Raw genomic sequence first — 12,820 nt, 5'->3', positions numbered from 1 at the left:
GCAGGCCCTAGTCAAGCCGTGCACAGAAGCACTCGAAATCACAAAGCAGGGCACATGGGACTCCAAGACAGGTCGTGTGGTTCCACCATGGCCAACTTTTAGAGTCTTCCGAGTGAAAACACGGTAAACCTAACCGGCCTGTGAATGTGGGCTATTGTCCCGGCGGCTCCGGTATATTTAAGACATTTCTGAATCAGAGGAAGCGGAGAGCGCGAGAGAAGGAGGGGGAGGGCAGAGGGAGGGAACAAAAAAAGAGCTGTTCTTTTCCCTCTCTCCTTATCAGCCTCTCCTATCTCCTTGGATTGCGCCGGGCCGCACTGCTCGTAATCACCTCGGCGCGAGCCAATGGGCGGGCAAGCTGCGGCTGTTTATAAATGTCTGACTCATTAGATCGCACATTATTTAAGTTGTCGCCGCCACCTCTGTCTCGGTGTGACCCACAGACCGCCCAGGCATCCGACGCGCCCCTGACCTGCCAACCTGTAAGGCGAAGGTAAGCTGCGAGCCCCGCGCCGGACTTCTCTGCCCCTCAAGTTGCTATAATGTTTTTAATTAATTTGCAGTCTGGGTGCAAACCCTTCTTCCTTTGCGGAGAGTCATTTACTCTTCGAAATGTTTAAAAACACTTGCTTTTTACGCTTTTCATACTACAAACAATGTACAGCTCCCTGAGGCCTATTGGGGAGTGGTTGATGATTTAATATATAAATCAAAAACAATAACTTTAAAACTTTTACACATGCAATAGCGTAGCTGCTGGAGGTGGAGGGGCATTAGTAATGGAATGAATGGAAGGGTAGGGCGGGGGTTGAGGGAACTGTAAGTGCTCCCATGTGTACACAGAGAGAAATGTGATCTATATTCGGCTATTCGGCCATGCCTCTTGAAGTGTGTCCTCTGTGCAGAAACAGCCATAAATCTGATGTCAGGGTGCGTAGGGATTGGCTTTTGGCGCCAGCCTTCTTTCCCCTCACAGATTGTCACCTTCATTTAATGTAAGCTATTTGTCTGGAACAGCCACTGCGGCTTTAGTGGTGGTGGTGTGTGATGACGCAGCCTTTGCTGGCTTCCCCCCATCAAATGTCGTCCTTCGCGTATTCCCTCAATAACACCCTCGAACGGTGCCCCTCGTCTCTCCTTTGCCCCACTCTCACATTTACTTATTTTATAGGGCTACTTATCCCAATGTAGACTGTCAGAGCGCTTCGCGTCACAAATTGTACAATGATTAAAAAATGAGTCATGCAAGTGTGTACATCAATGTGCCGGTACAGTTACTTAAGACAATGAGGACTACAAGGTGTAGGTGTCACATGGCATCTATACTGGTAGGCACTAAATGTTAAGAGTACTTGGATGCGCAGTTACCAAAGTTGCAGCGCTGTGTGAAAACTTGGATATAGTGCTGTTGTTCTCTCCCCTGGTTCTCGGACACATTAGGCTGCCTTGTGCCGATGCCCACAACCTCCCACCATAGTGCAAGGTATTCATGTAAACTCAAACTTAGATTTTCTAGTGGAAGGGTACCCTTCCAGCACAAACCTCTATGCCTGGACAACGTTTACAACGTTACCACTTTGAATGTGTGCTGTACGGAGCAGCACACATACAAAGTTGGAAAGGTTTGGAGAAAATAAATCTTTTCTCCAACTTTATGCCAGCCCTTATTTACTAAGGTTAGAAGGGATTAGCATCATAATCCGTTGTTGAGTGCACATGCCTGTCCTTTTACCACCCACGGTATGCTTTCCTGGCGTAAAGTAGCACACATTGCTATTCTGTGTTACCTTAGGGCTACTGTCCAGCACAATTCAGGATGTGTGCTAGAAAGTTAGCCCCAAAACAAAACTTTGAAGCAGGTTTGCATCACTTTCGTGATGGAAACCAGATGCAAAATGTTTGTAAATCTGTCCATATACACATAACACAATGATTGGGGTGTCATATTAGTAAGATTGTATTGCTATCCAAAAGAAACTTTTTTAGCAACCTTAGAATAATGAAAGGTTGGAAGGAAAAACAACGTTCTAAACATTTGCCTTTCAATTTGCATGCAGCTCTTTGATGCCAGTTCATAGCTCAATGTGCTATTTTAAAAGGATGTTTCTTCATTAACTCATAGTACTAAAATGATCTAGGTGATAAAGACAATAACCCACTAAACTAGCTACATAAAATAATGATCTGTGATCTGCATGCCACACATTGTGCTTTACAGCAGAACATTAACTGTCTATGCTACTGCAACAACCCTGTGACTAGACAAATGACAGAGCATTAACTCCAAAAGCTACTATGCTGTTTTAATTATTCCCTGAAAGATACCTGCCACACAAAGATCTTTCCAGTCTGCCTGTTGCACCACCCTAAAGCCAGCACTGGGAACAATCTGTGTGTGAGCGAACACTTTCCTGATAAATGGTACTTGAGGCATGGCATGCTACCAGTCACTGAAAAACACTTATTAAGTGGTAATGTTTTGGCTTTGGAGCCAGTAGATTTGGGTTTTAATCCTGGCTTCTCTCAACTTGCGAAATCATTAGTCAGCCACTTGTTCTGTGGTTTAGTTCTTTTTTCTGCCTATATGTGAAGCACTCTGAAATAGCCTAATACTATTGCCTAATATAAACTGTACAAAAAAGCAAGAAAGTTCTAGTTACAAATAGGTTCTCGCAGTGAATGTAACCCATTTCAATCATACAATTGATCACTGCAAGTAATAGTTTAATTCCAATCTCAGAACATGTTATCCCTCCAATCACTCATTGACTATATCTGTGCCTTTGACACTCTATAACTCTCCTACACATTGCCTGCAGAGTTTGTGCTATACAAACACCACATATGTACAAACAGCACTTAGTACAAATCTCACGGATCCATCCTCAGCAAATACACTTTTCAGGTCTCACAAGAGGCAGCACATGCACTGTCATTTGCAAAATATTTTGCTTACTTACAGAGGGCTTATAGCTCATCCATTGCTTTCCACTGGTTGACTTCATCATCACTCTCATTTCATTCTTTCTCTTTGGTCAGTGTGTGCCGGCTTCACCACTTCTTTGTGTGCTTATGCCTAACCTGGAACATGGCCCAAGTACTCTTTCCTTGCTCAATGTCCTTCCACTGCCTTTGCAGTAGGAGCTGCTTTTTAGGGTCGAGCCTGCTTTGCATGCGCTCGCGCATGCGTATAGCAGGGAGACTCTTTAGTATTTAGAAAAGGGCTCCGAGTCCTGTCAACTTCACGTCAGTGCTTTTTATTGGTTCGTGGGCTTCCCTAATTAAATCGGCTTGCTTTCATTAGTCGAAGGCACGCATAGGTCATGCCTTTTCCGGTGGCTAGCCCTCCTCGAGCGCAGCGACCAAGTACAGAAAACATGCGAGGCTCGCTGTTTTCCATCGGGCTGGTGGACTTTTTTTTAAACTAATTTACGAGCCCGATCTCGCTTGGCAGAAGTCGAGCGCTTTACCTACTTGATTTCACTTTTTCGGGTTACGTGCATAAATGCACTTTTGCCCGATAGGTGAAAAGTCGGGTTAGGAGTTTACAACGCGATCGGCTCTAACACGAGCAAACGCGAGACCCGATGCATTGTAAATGCTTGTTTCTTGTATTTGCAGCATTCCAAAAGAGTGCATTTGTTTATAGGCAGCCCCACCCCCCTCACCCCATACGCCTCTGTGTTTCAGTGTTTTTTTAATATGTAGCACAAAATCAGCAAGAGGAAATTAGAAGCGCTTTAGATGAGCACCACATTACGTTACACAAGGTCAGATTAATTTTTCTTTTGTACAGCTTGAAATCGGCCGAAGACATTGGAGCACTTTGCATGAGCACTTTACATGAGCACCCCATTACAATACACAAGGTAAGATTCTTTTTTTTGTGTTTTTGCTAGTTGTTCCCTCCCTCCCATGTTGTTGCTTGCCCCTCCCACCCTATGTTATTTTGATAGCCACCATTGTTACTTGCTCCTGTTGTTGCTTGCCCTCGTTGCTGCTTGCCCCCTTCTACTCCACATTATTTGCCCACGTTGTTACTTTCCCCTCCCATCATCCAGCGTTGTGTTGCTGCCCCCCTCCCACCCTCCCATAATCTGCTTCCACACATCCAACCCTTCCCTCCTGCCAGAAAAAATGCATTGGCAAAAACAACAGATCTCACTTATGCAACCTATTGGCTTTACCAGTGTTTTTACCTATGTAGAATATCTCTGAAGCTGTTGTGAAGCATGGCTGTAAGTAAAAAAAAAAAAAAAAAACAGGAAGTGGCCAGTGCTGGCTAGAGCATCCAGCACTTTTTTAGTGTTGACAGATGTGCTGGGTAGGAGGCATCTACACCCTTGTGTTGCATACCCTTCTTCCCTCCCACCTGCCAGCAGTTTTAAAAAAAGCGATAAGTTATAGCCAGCACTGGCCGCATCATAGCACCTTTTAAAAAAAAAAACTTTCAGCCATGCTGCACAGCAGCCACAGTGCTGTGCAACATGGCTAAAACAGTGGGTCAAATATCAGCCAACGTCATGAAATAAGTTCCTGCTAATTCTTGTAACTTGGAAATGTTGTTTTACTTTTGATTTCATTGATTGCAATGTGAGCACATTTTAAAACTTGAAGCCCGGTAAGCAGTTCCTGTGGTACATGAGAGTGCGTGACTACAGTTTGGAAACGTGGTTTGACACACATAAATGAAACAAATACTTTTGTATACTTCAGTGCATATAATCAAATGGCTAAGTACAAATGCGCCACCCTGTCTCCTAATCCTTTAGATATCTAATGCAATTTCACACCGTCTGCTGTATCTGCACTGTCTGCTTCATAGTAGCATCAAACAAAAAATATGCACCTTACCTCCAGCAAAACTAAGAATCCGCTAAGATTTGAGCTGTGACGACATTGCCCGTAGTTTGTGGTGTCAGTAATAGGGTTGCCAAGTCGCTTCATGTTAGCTGGCGCAATTATTGCCGTCGTAGGTTTACATTTAACAAATCTGTGCATTCTGGGAGTTGCTTTTCTGGCTGGCTTCCAAAGTAAACTATGCTTTCTAAACGAAAGGAACAAGAACGTGGAATCCTGCCAAGCTGAAGCCGTCAGGAAACCTTAGTTGGAGAAAATGGCAAGGCATGGGCCACTAAAATGATTGTTTGGCTCCAGCCTCTGTACATTCATTGGGACACGTGGTATTTTCCCAACTATTTGAAGAAAGTCAGTTCTGTTGTACAGTATGGAGAGATTTTATTTTTCAGAGAACCACACGTGAACACTGCTTCTCCTGGGCAGACAGTCCTACTACTGCAGAATTTATACCACACATTATGTCTTTTGTGGCTTATTATTTTACAAAGGAGTTGCATTCTTGATGGTCTTACTTTTCCTGGCATAGCCCTTGGGATGTTCATTATGTCTGATGTTGCTCAAGTTCCAAGGCAGGTAATATGTAAATAACACAAACAAGGCACAAAATACTTCTCTGAACGTGGCACGGGAAAGTTGTGTGATAAATATTCAATGTGTTCTCAAGGTCAATATCACATGTGTATTTTTTCCAATTTGTGTAGGGGGTGTTCTGTGCAGACTGGATTGGGATGGAATAGTCATGAGTGAGAATTATTACACCAGCACCAACAGTAGCTTGATACCGTTTCACATTCTTTAAGGCAATATCAGAAAGGGAGAGGGAGAAAGAGAGCAGAAGAGAGGAAGAAAGGGTCCTCTGAGGGACAGTCAGTTTTTTAGATCTTCCAAACTAATTCTTGGCAGGACAACCTAACCACAAGAGGCAAAAAACGGTAACCAGCAGTATGGTTAAACCCTTTTCTTATTTCAAAGGTTTGTGTGGACCAGACTGGTGGAGAATGGGATGGATCCTGTTTCCTTGGCGGTGGAATGTTCCACTGCACAGTGTGGTTTTCTCTTCAGCGCCACTCTTTCCCAAGTCTCTCATTAATGCATACCATTGAAAGTTGGGAGAAGTGATTATGAGCTTGTTCTTCCTCATCAAAACTAAGTTGTCCATCAGTTGTTGTTTCTGGTGATTTTAATTCACAAAGAGGTAGTATTTTGAGTTGGGCCTCACCTGTCATTCATAGCAATGTTAGACCAAGGAACCAAAGTACAGGCAGACAACTATCAATGCACCTCACACCATCCCAGTGCCATGGGTGAGGGGGGTGTTGGTTGAGCAGGATGGATAGTTCATGTGTCACCAGAGATCCTCTGTAGAACTGACTCAACTATGTTGTTGGTTAGGCCTAACTCCTCACTCTTGCACAGCTATGGTTTGAGTGGGGGCAGCCAGACGCACACTCAGGTACTGTGAAAGGCAGGGCAGGCTTGAAACCTGGATGGCTTGAGGGTTCCACCTCTTTGCTCTCAGAAGCTGAGTTGCACTGCATGATGCAACTGAAACACTCACCCAGCCCTATACGTTTGTAGTTAACGGAGTGTATTTGAAGTTTATGAAAAGTTTCCTGACAGAAGGTCTGCAAATTTTGGAGTATAATATATTTATGAATGTTCAATAAAAGTTTGTCTCTGTGTCATTAAACACCACCCAAAGCTTTCTACAAAATTAATGGTTATGTGTACTGTTCTGGGGAGAAAGGGGTGCCCTACGGCTGATGTAATTTATTTTTACCAGGCTCATACAATTTGATCAAGAGGTGAAGCTAGGATTTAGACCTGGCGTTTTCTGATTAAAAAACTTACTAAGCGACCACTAGCAAACGTCGCCTTATCAGTCTTAAGAGGGGTACACAAAACCGTAGCTGTCTCTAACAAGGCTACTTCCGGGAACATAACCTTTTCTTCGTATGATTCGTTGAAGATCTTCAGACAATCAAGAGCTAGGGTATCTGAGAGGAAAGGGCTAGTTCTTTCTTCATGCACAGCAATCAGGGATGGGTGGGTGATGCAGCTAGGATGGGTCACTGGCCGGCAGGCGACCGACCGGACTGTCAGCTTTGGAATAAAGGTCATGCCAGTGGGAGTAGACTCTTACTCATGTGGACTTTTGTACTTACACCTGTACGCCTGGAATAATAGAGTTAATGGGATACACCATGGAGATGTATTTGATTGGATACGATAGGTGTAAAGGCTGTAAAGGCCAGCTCCCGCATTAAAGGCCCGACCCGAAAGGTTCTAAGGCTATATTAAAGGAGGTCACATCGTAACAGGACAGAGGAGAAGGCATAAAAGTGTGGGGAATTGCTTAAGTTGTGGGAAGTTTTCTGTGTATTCGGACTGTCAGTATATTTGGAAAAGTATAATGAAATTAGAAATTTGTGCGCCTCGCTTCAGTTAAATTGTCATTTTTGCAACTTAAGGAGATGTGTTTGTGGATCCTACTTCCCAAAGGAAACTTAGCAGCAAGTGGAAGAGGTTGAAACCTGTATATTAGGAAATTTTAATTCAACAAGCATACTTTGTCTGAACTTTGCTTTTGTTTTGTCAGGAACAGTAAATGCTTAACAAGCATTGGCAAAGCCAAAAGGTCGCGGCTATGCAAGAGCTATTGGCTTTGACAATGTGTTTTAGCCATGTTGTTTACCAGCGCAGATGCTGTTCAGCATGGCTCAAAGTTAGTGGCATAGAGGAGGGTGATTTGGAGTGTCATAGAGTGGAATGATGAAGAGTGGAGTAGAGTGGAGTGGCAAAGAGTGCTGTGTATTCTAGTGCCATAGTCTGGAATCACATAGAGTGGCATACCCTGGAGTGGCACGGAGTAGAGTGGTGCATAGTAGAGTGCAGTGGTGCAGATTGGAGTGCTACAGAGTACAGCGGCGTGGCATATAGTGCAGTGGTGTAGAGTGATGCAGAATGGAGTGGTGTGGAGCTGAGTAATTCAGGGCGCAGAGTAGAGTTGAGTGACATAGATTGTAGTGGTATAGAGTGCAGGATAGAGTTGAGTGGCATAGAGTACATTGGCATAGAGTAGTGCAGAGTACTGTAGCATAGAGAGATGCAGAGTAGAGAATAGTGCCATAGAGTGCAGTGGCGTAAAGTTAAGTGGCATAGAGTAGAGTGTCAGATTGCAGTGGTGTAGAGTGGAGTACAGAGGTGCAGAGTAGATTAGAGTGGCATACAGTGGATTGGCATTGAGTGCAGGGACATAACGTTGAGTGTTACAGAGTAATGTGCATTGGCGTAGAGTGTATTGCATAGAGTGCAATGGTGTAGAGTGGTGTTGCATAGAGTGCAGTGTTGCAGAGCGGTGTAGAGTACAGCAACGTAGAGTGGATTTGTGCAGAGTAGATTGGTGTGGCCTAGACTTGAGCGGTGTAGGCTGCTGTGGCAAAGAAGTCAGTGGTGTAGAGCAGATTTAAGAAGGGTGCATTGGCATAGAGTGGAGTGGTACTGGGTAGAGTAGAGAGGCATAGTGTGAAGTGGGGTAGTGTGCAGTGGCGTAGAGTGGAATGGTGCAGCGTGCAGTGGCGCAAAGTGGTGTAAATTGCAGTGGTGCACAGAAGAGTGCAGTGGTGTGGTGTGGTGCAGAGTAGAGTAGAGTAGAGTGGAGTGGCATAGAGTGGAGTATTCATGGCATGGTAGCATGCTGCCATTACAGACAACACATTTTTAATTGAAATGACCATTACATTTGCACAGATATAGTTTTACTAATAAACTTATATAGTGCACAGACGAAAATGTGTGGAAATTGCATCACTAAAACACTTCAGAAATAACAAAGCTAGAAAATGGAAAGCCAGAAAGTGTAAGTTACAAACCACAGAGCCAATGGTAATCAACAAGTGGAATTCATTCCTAGGTCAACTTTCTGAAAGCCCCCAAGATGTTTTTTGCTGGCTGGCAGGCTGCGACCTAAAAATATGAGTATTTCTAATTCTAAGCATATGGTCACATTACCACACAACAGATGGATACTGAAGCTCTACTGGTGGCCATGAGCAAATTGCCTCTTGCACTAAATTGCTCCCTTTCCATTGACAAGCATCATCTTTTCCTCATCCATACATCTTGTAGATTTCAAGGCAACATGTTTTGCAGCCTCCCTGTGTGGGAACACCCCTCTTGCATACATTATCCCTGGCGCAGGTGTAATGTGGGGCAAGGGGTTACAAACATTGTGCCACTTTTTTAACTTGGTGCGGGGAAATGGCCTCCTTAACACCACATTAGTGGAAACAAAATGGTGCTAGTGTGACGCACGGAGGCACAAGGCCTTGTAAATCAGGCCCGTAGTGTCTTGTGACAGCATTAACTTAGGCTTTGATTGAAAGCTCTGAACTAATTAAAAAGGTCCCTATCGATTAAGAACTGAAATGGGCACATGCCCAAGGGGCCATGTATAAAATCAGAGGCACAAAGATCTTGTAAACTGGAAGATTGTACACTCAAAGACCTAAAGTCACTTTTTTTCTCACTGTAGGAGAGAGTGATTAAGAAGTTCAGAAATGGTGGGAGCTTTCTTCTGAATGAGAGGGGACATGGGTTTTCAGATATCTACTGTTCCACAGCTGGTGTTCTTGGAACAGTCTAGATTTTGCGTCCTTTTGAACACATCAAATTCTTCTGATGTGGAATGAGTTGGTAGGATGAAGGTGGGCTGTGTATAAGGTTGCGGTGTTGTATGTTTCGTAAAGTATTTTGAGGGTTTTCCGCACATGCATTAGTGAGAAACATCAAGGGTTTTTCTCACTGACTTCATGAAAATGCTGGAAACTCTAGGTCAAACAGCAAGCATTTGAAAGTGTCTCAGAAAGCACATAGAAGAGGTTTTGGAGGACACGTAGTTTACTCTCCAAAGATCGAGAAACCTGTTGAATGGTGGCATAAGTGCAGAACATATCTGACTTAGTTTTGCCTTGCTGTTGTGCTTGTACACTCATCATGGAATAAAGCACGCATATTTCGTAGGTACTAGGGAGGCGTAGCCCAAATCCCTGCACCAACCTTTAACAAAGCCACATTGAATATGCAACCTTCTCAAGTCTCCTTCAACTTCAAGGCTCTGTGATGTCCTCAGTGACTTGTCCACACAATAACACACACAAAGCCCACACAATACCTTATCTGAAAGCAAACTCAATATGACCAGCTGATTGATACCATTTTCCGTGCCAGGCACGGCCTTCGCCAAGAGGCAAAGTGGACAGGTTTGCTCCAGGAGTGGGTGAAGTGCTCGTAGGGAGGAGGTAGAACCTTTCATTCCAGTAGCCTCCTGCTAGCGTATTTGCACTCTATAGGTAATTCTTTCAGCACAAATACCCACGATGAGAAAATGTTTGCCAGGGCAAACATTTCCATAAATACTGTTACGTAGTCTGGATTACTTCAAGTTTGACGTTTTATTCTAGCCAAACCATTTTCGTAGATGTTGTCCTCTGCTGAAAAGAAGGGTTTTTTTAAACCTGGACAAATCGGTACAGGGTAACTGGTTGATGTTTATCAGTGCATTTATAGGGACTTACATTTTGTTGGAGTAGGTGTTTTTAGGGGTGAGTTTTTCAGAGAAATCTGTGTCTCTTCAACGCTGGTGTTTCCTGTATGTAAACGTTTTGTAGGGCTCAGTTTTCTCAATTCTGTTTCAAATTCCTGGGTGTTTTTAATGTATTCAAACTATCAAAATCGACAAAAACAAAATACAGGGTTTGTATATTTGAGTGAAATTCTCAGCTATTATGTCACCTGAGGGCACTTTGTTGGGAAGGGGAGACAGGAGGTCACTGAAAGGCATGATGCCTGACCTTGGTATATTGCTCAGCAGCAGGAGCCACACTGGATGCTATGGCGCTCTTTAGCGGGAGGTGAGCCAATCTTAGCATTTTAGTAGGACTTATAAAAGAAGGTAAGAAAGTTGACAAGACAAAATGACTCCAGGATGCTTAGAAGACGGTCAGGTAGCCAGCAGAGTATAGGGTGGTTAGAAGGCTGAGCAGAGATGGGTAGAGGAACAGTCCTTTTCCTGTGAAGGGGCTGCACCTGTGTGGTTTAGGTTTGGTAGGTTGTATATGTTATTTTTATATGGGAGCTCCTTAAGCAGCTTTTTGTAAGATGGTTTTTACATGGTCAATTAATTATAGGTACATGTTATGTGTATTTGTAAAGCACACTATCACCAGCAAATGTATCCTGGCACTGAGCAGGTGCGTGTGCCTAGCCCTGCCAATGGTCTATTGGTTAGTTAAAACATTTAAAAAAATACAGTTTAAAAGTATAAGTAGGTTTTCCACATTTCTACCCTCTAGGTAGTTATGCTTTAGTTTACCAAAAGCCCGTTTAGAGTGAGCAGCAAAAAAATAAACAATTGTAAGAAAAAGACTCAACATTAATATAGATTCAAATTACTTAAGTTTATGTGTCTATTTGCATAGTGCAATCCTGGCTATAAAGCAGTGCAGTGCTGTACAGTGTATGAAAAAGGTTCAATAAGGTTGGGTAAAGCTAGTGTAACGTAAGGAAAGAGGAGTAACTCTTCATGAAGTGACCAAGGCTGGGGCAAAGGAGATAATTGTACTAGCAGCATTAGCTATATATAAGAAGTAAAACCCTCCCAGAACCCACACCCACCACTTGCAGAGTGCCCCAAGAATCCACCCTCAGCCCCAAGCTGTTCAACGTCTACATGGCCCGCTAGCCACCATCGTCAGAAGCTACGGAATTAACATAATTTCCTACGCCAACGACACCCAACTCATCCTCTCCCTCTCCAACGAACCAAACAAGGCCAGACTCGACTTCCACGAGGGCATGAAAGCAGTCGCCAACTGGATGAGAGATAGCTGCCTTCAACTGAACACAAACAAGACCGAGGTACTCATCCTGGGCCCTCAACCCAAAGCATGGAGCGACTCTTGGTGGCCACCCACCCTCGGAAACCCACCCACCCTGCCAGCCAAGCCCGCAACCTCGGAATCACCCTGGACCCTGACCTCAGCATGAACCATCAGATCAACTCAGTCACCTCCACCTGCTTCCACACTCTCCACCTCCTACGCAAGACCTTCAAATGGATTCCCCTTGAGCATAGAAAGACCGTCACACACACCCTCATCACCAGCAGACTGGACTATGGCAACGCACTCTACACCGGAATCAACAAAAAACTTGCCTGCAAATTGCAAAATATCCAGAACGTCGCCTCCAGATTGATCCTCGACACTGCCACATCTCACAACACCTACGCACACTGCACTGGCTCCCCATTGAGAAAATAATCACTTTCAAAATCCTCACCTATGCACACAAAGCCCTCCACAACACCGGACCTGCCTACATTAACCAGCGACTCAACTTCCACGTACGCCACAGGACCCTACGTTCAGCCCAGCTCTCTCTCGCAGAAGTACCCCACATCAGGAAAATCAGAACAGAGGACGCTCCTTCTCCTACCTCGCCGCCATCACCTGGAACGTCCTACCCATCCACTTCAGACAAACCACCTCCCTCCCCAGCTTCACGAAGGAACTGAAGACATGGCTTTTTTAATCCACCTCTGGTACACCCTACACCCCCGTAGCGCCTTGAAACCCTAACAGGTAAGTAGCTGCACTTTATAAACGTTGATTGATTGATTGATTGAAACAAAACAACATCAGTAACCCAAAACAAAGTATAATGAAGCAACACTGGTTAAACCTAGATTAAGGGAGTCAGAGATGCGAATTTAAAAAAAATTCTAAATGTCAAAAGGTTTCTAGAAAACACCAAGGGGTAATATAAATCAAGGGGCAAAGGTCACCAGGACATAGGTGGCTTTTCAGGCTGACCATAACGGGCACAAATCAGATACAACCCATTGACTCACTCTGGGCAACAGCTTTCCCTTCTAAATTAGAAGAAATTATGGACGTCA

At 44.1% G+C, this 12,820-nt stretch overlaps 1 protein-coding gene across 1 annotated transcript in view; it reads left to right on the top strand.

Moving 5' to 3' along the window:
• The first annotated feature begins 418 nt into the window (after window positions 1–418).
• Window positions 419–12,820, top strand: part of SLC26A9 (solute carrier family 26 member 9) — a 188,522-nt gene continuing 176,120 nt past the window's right edge. Inside the window, exons 1-2 of the mRNA XM_069238573.1 lie at window positions 419–493; window positions 3,797–3,869. Of these exons, the coding sequence (XP_069094674.1) occupies window positions 3,831–3,869 (39 nt within the window). The 5' untranslated portion in view covers window positions 419–493; window positions 3,797–3,830. The remainder of the gene's footprint in view (window positions 494–3,796; window positions 3,870–12,820) is intronic.

This window comes from Pleurodeles waltl, chromosome 6 (assembly GCF_031143425.1).
Source record: "Pleurodeles waltl isolate 20211129_DDA chromosome 6, aPleWal1.hap1.20221129, whole genome shotgun sequence".
Lineage (NCBI taxonomy): Eukaryota > Metazoa > Chordata > Amphibia > Caudata > Salamandridae > Pleurodeles > Pleurodeles waltl.
The sequence above is the reverse complement of the archived record's forward strand: the minus strand, read 5'-3'. Positions and strand labels throughout refer to the sequence as shown.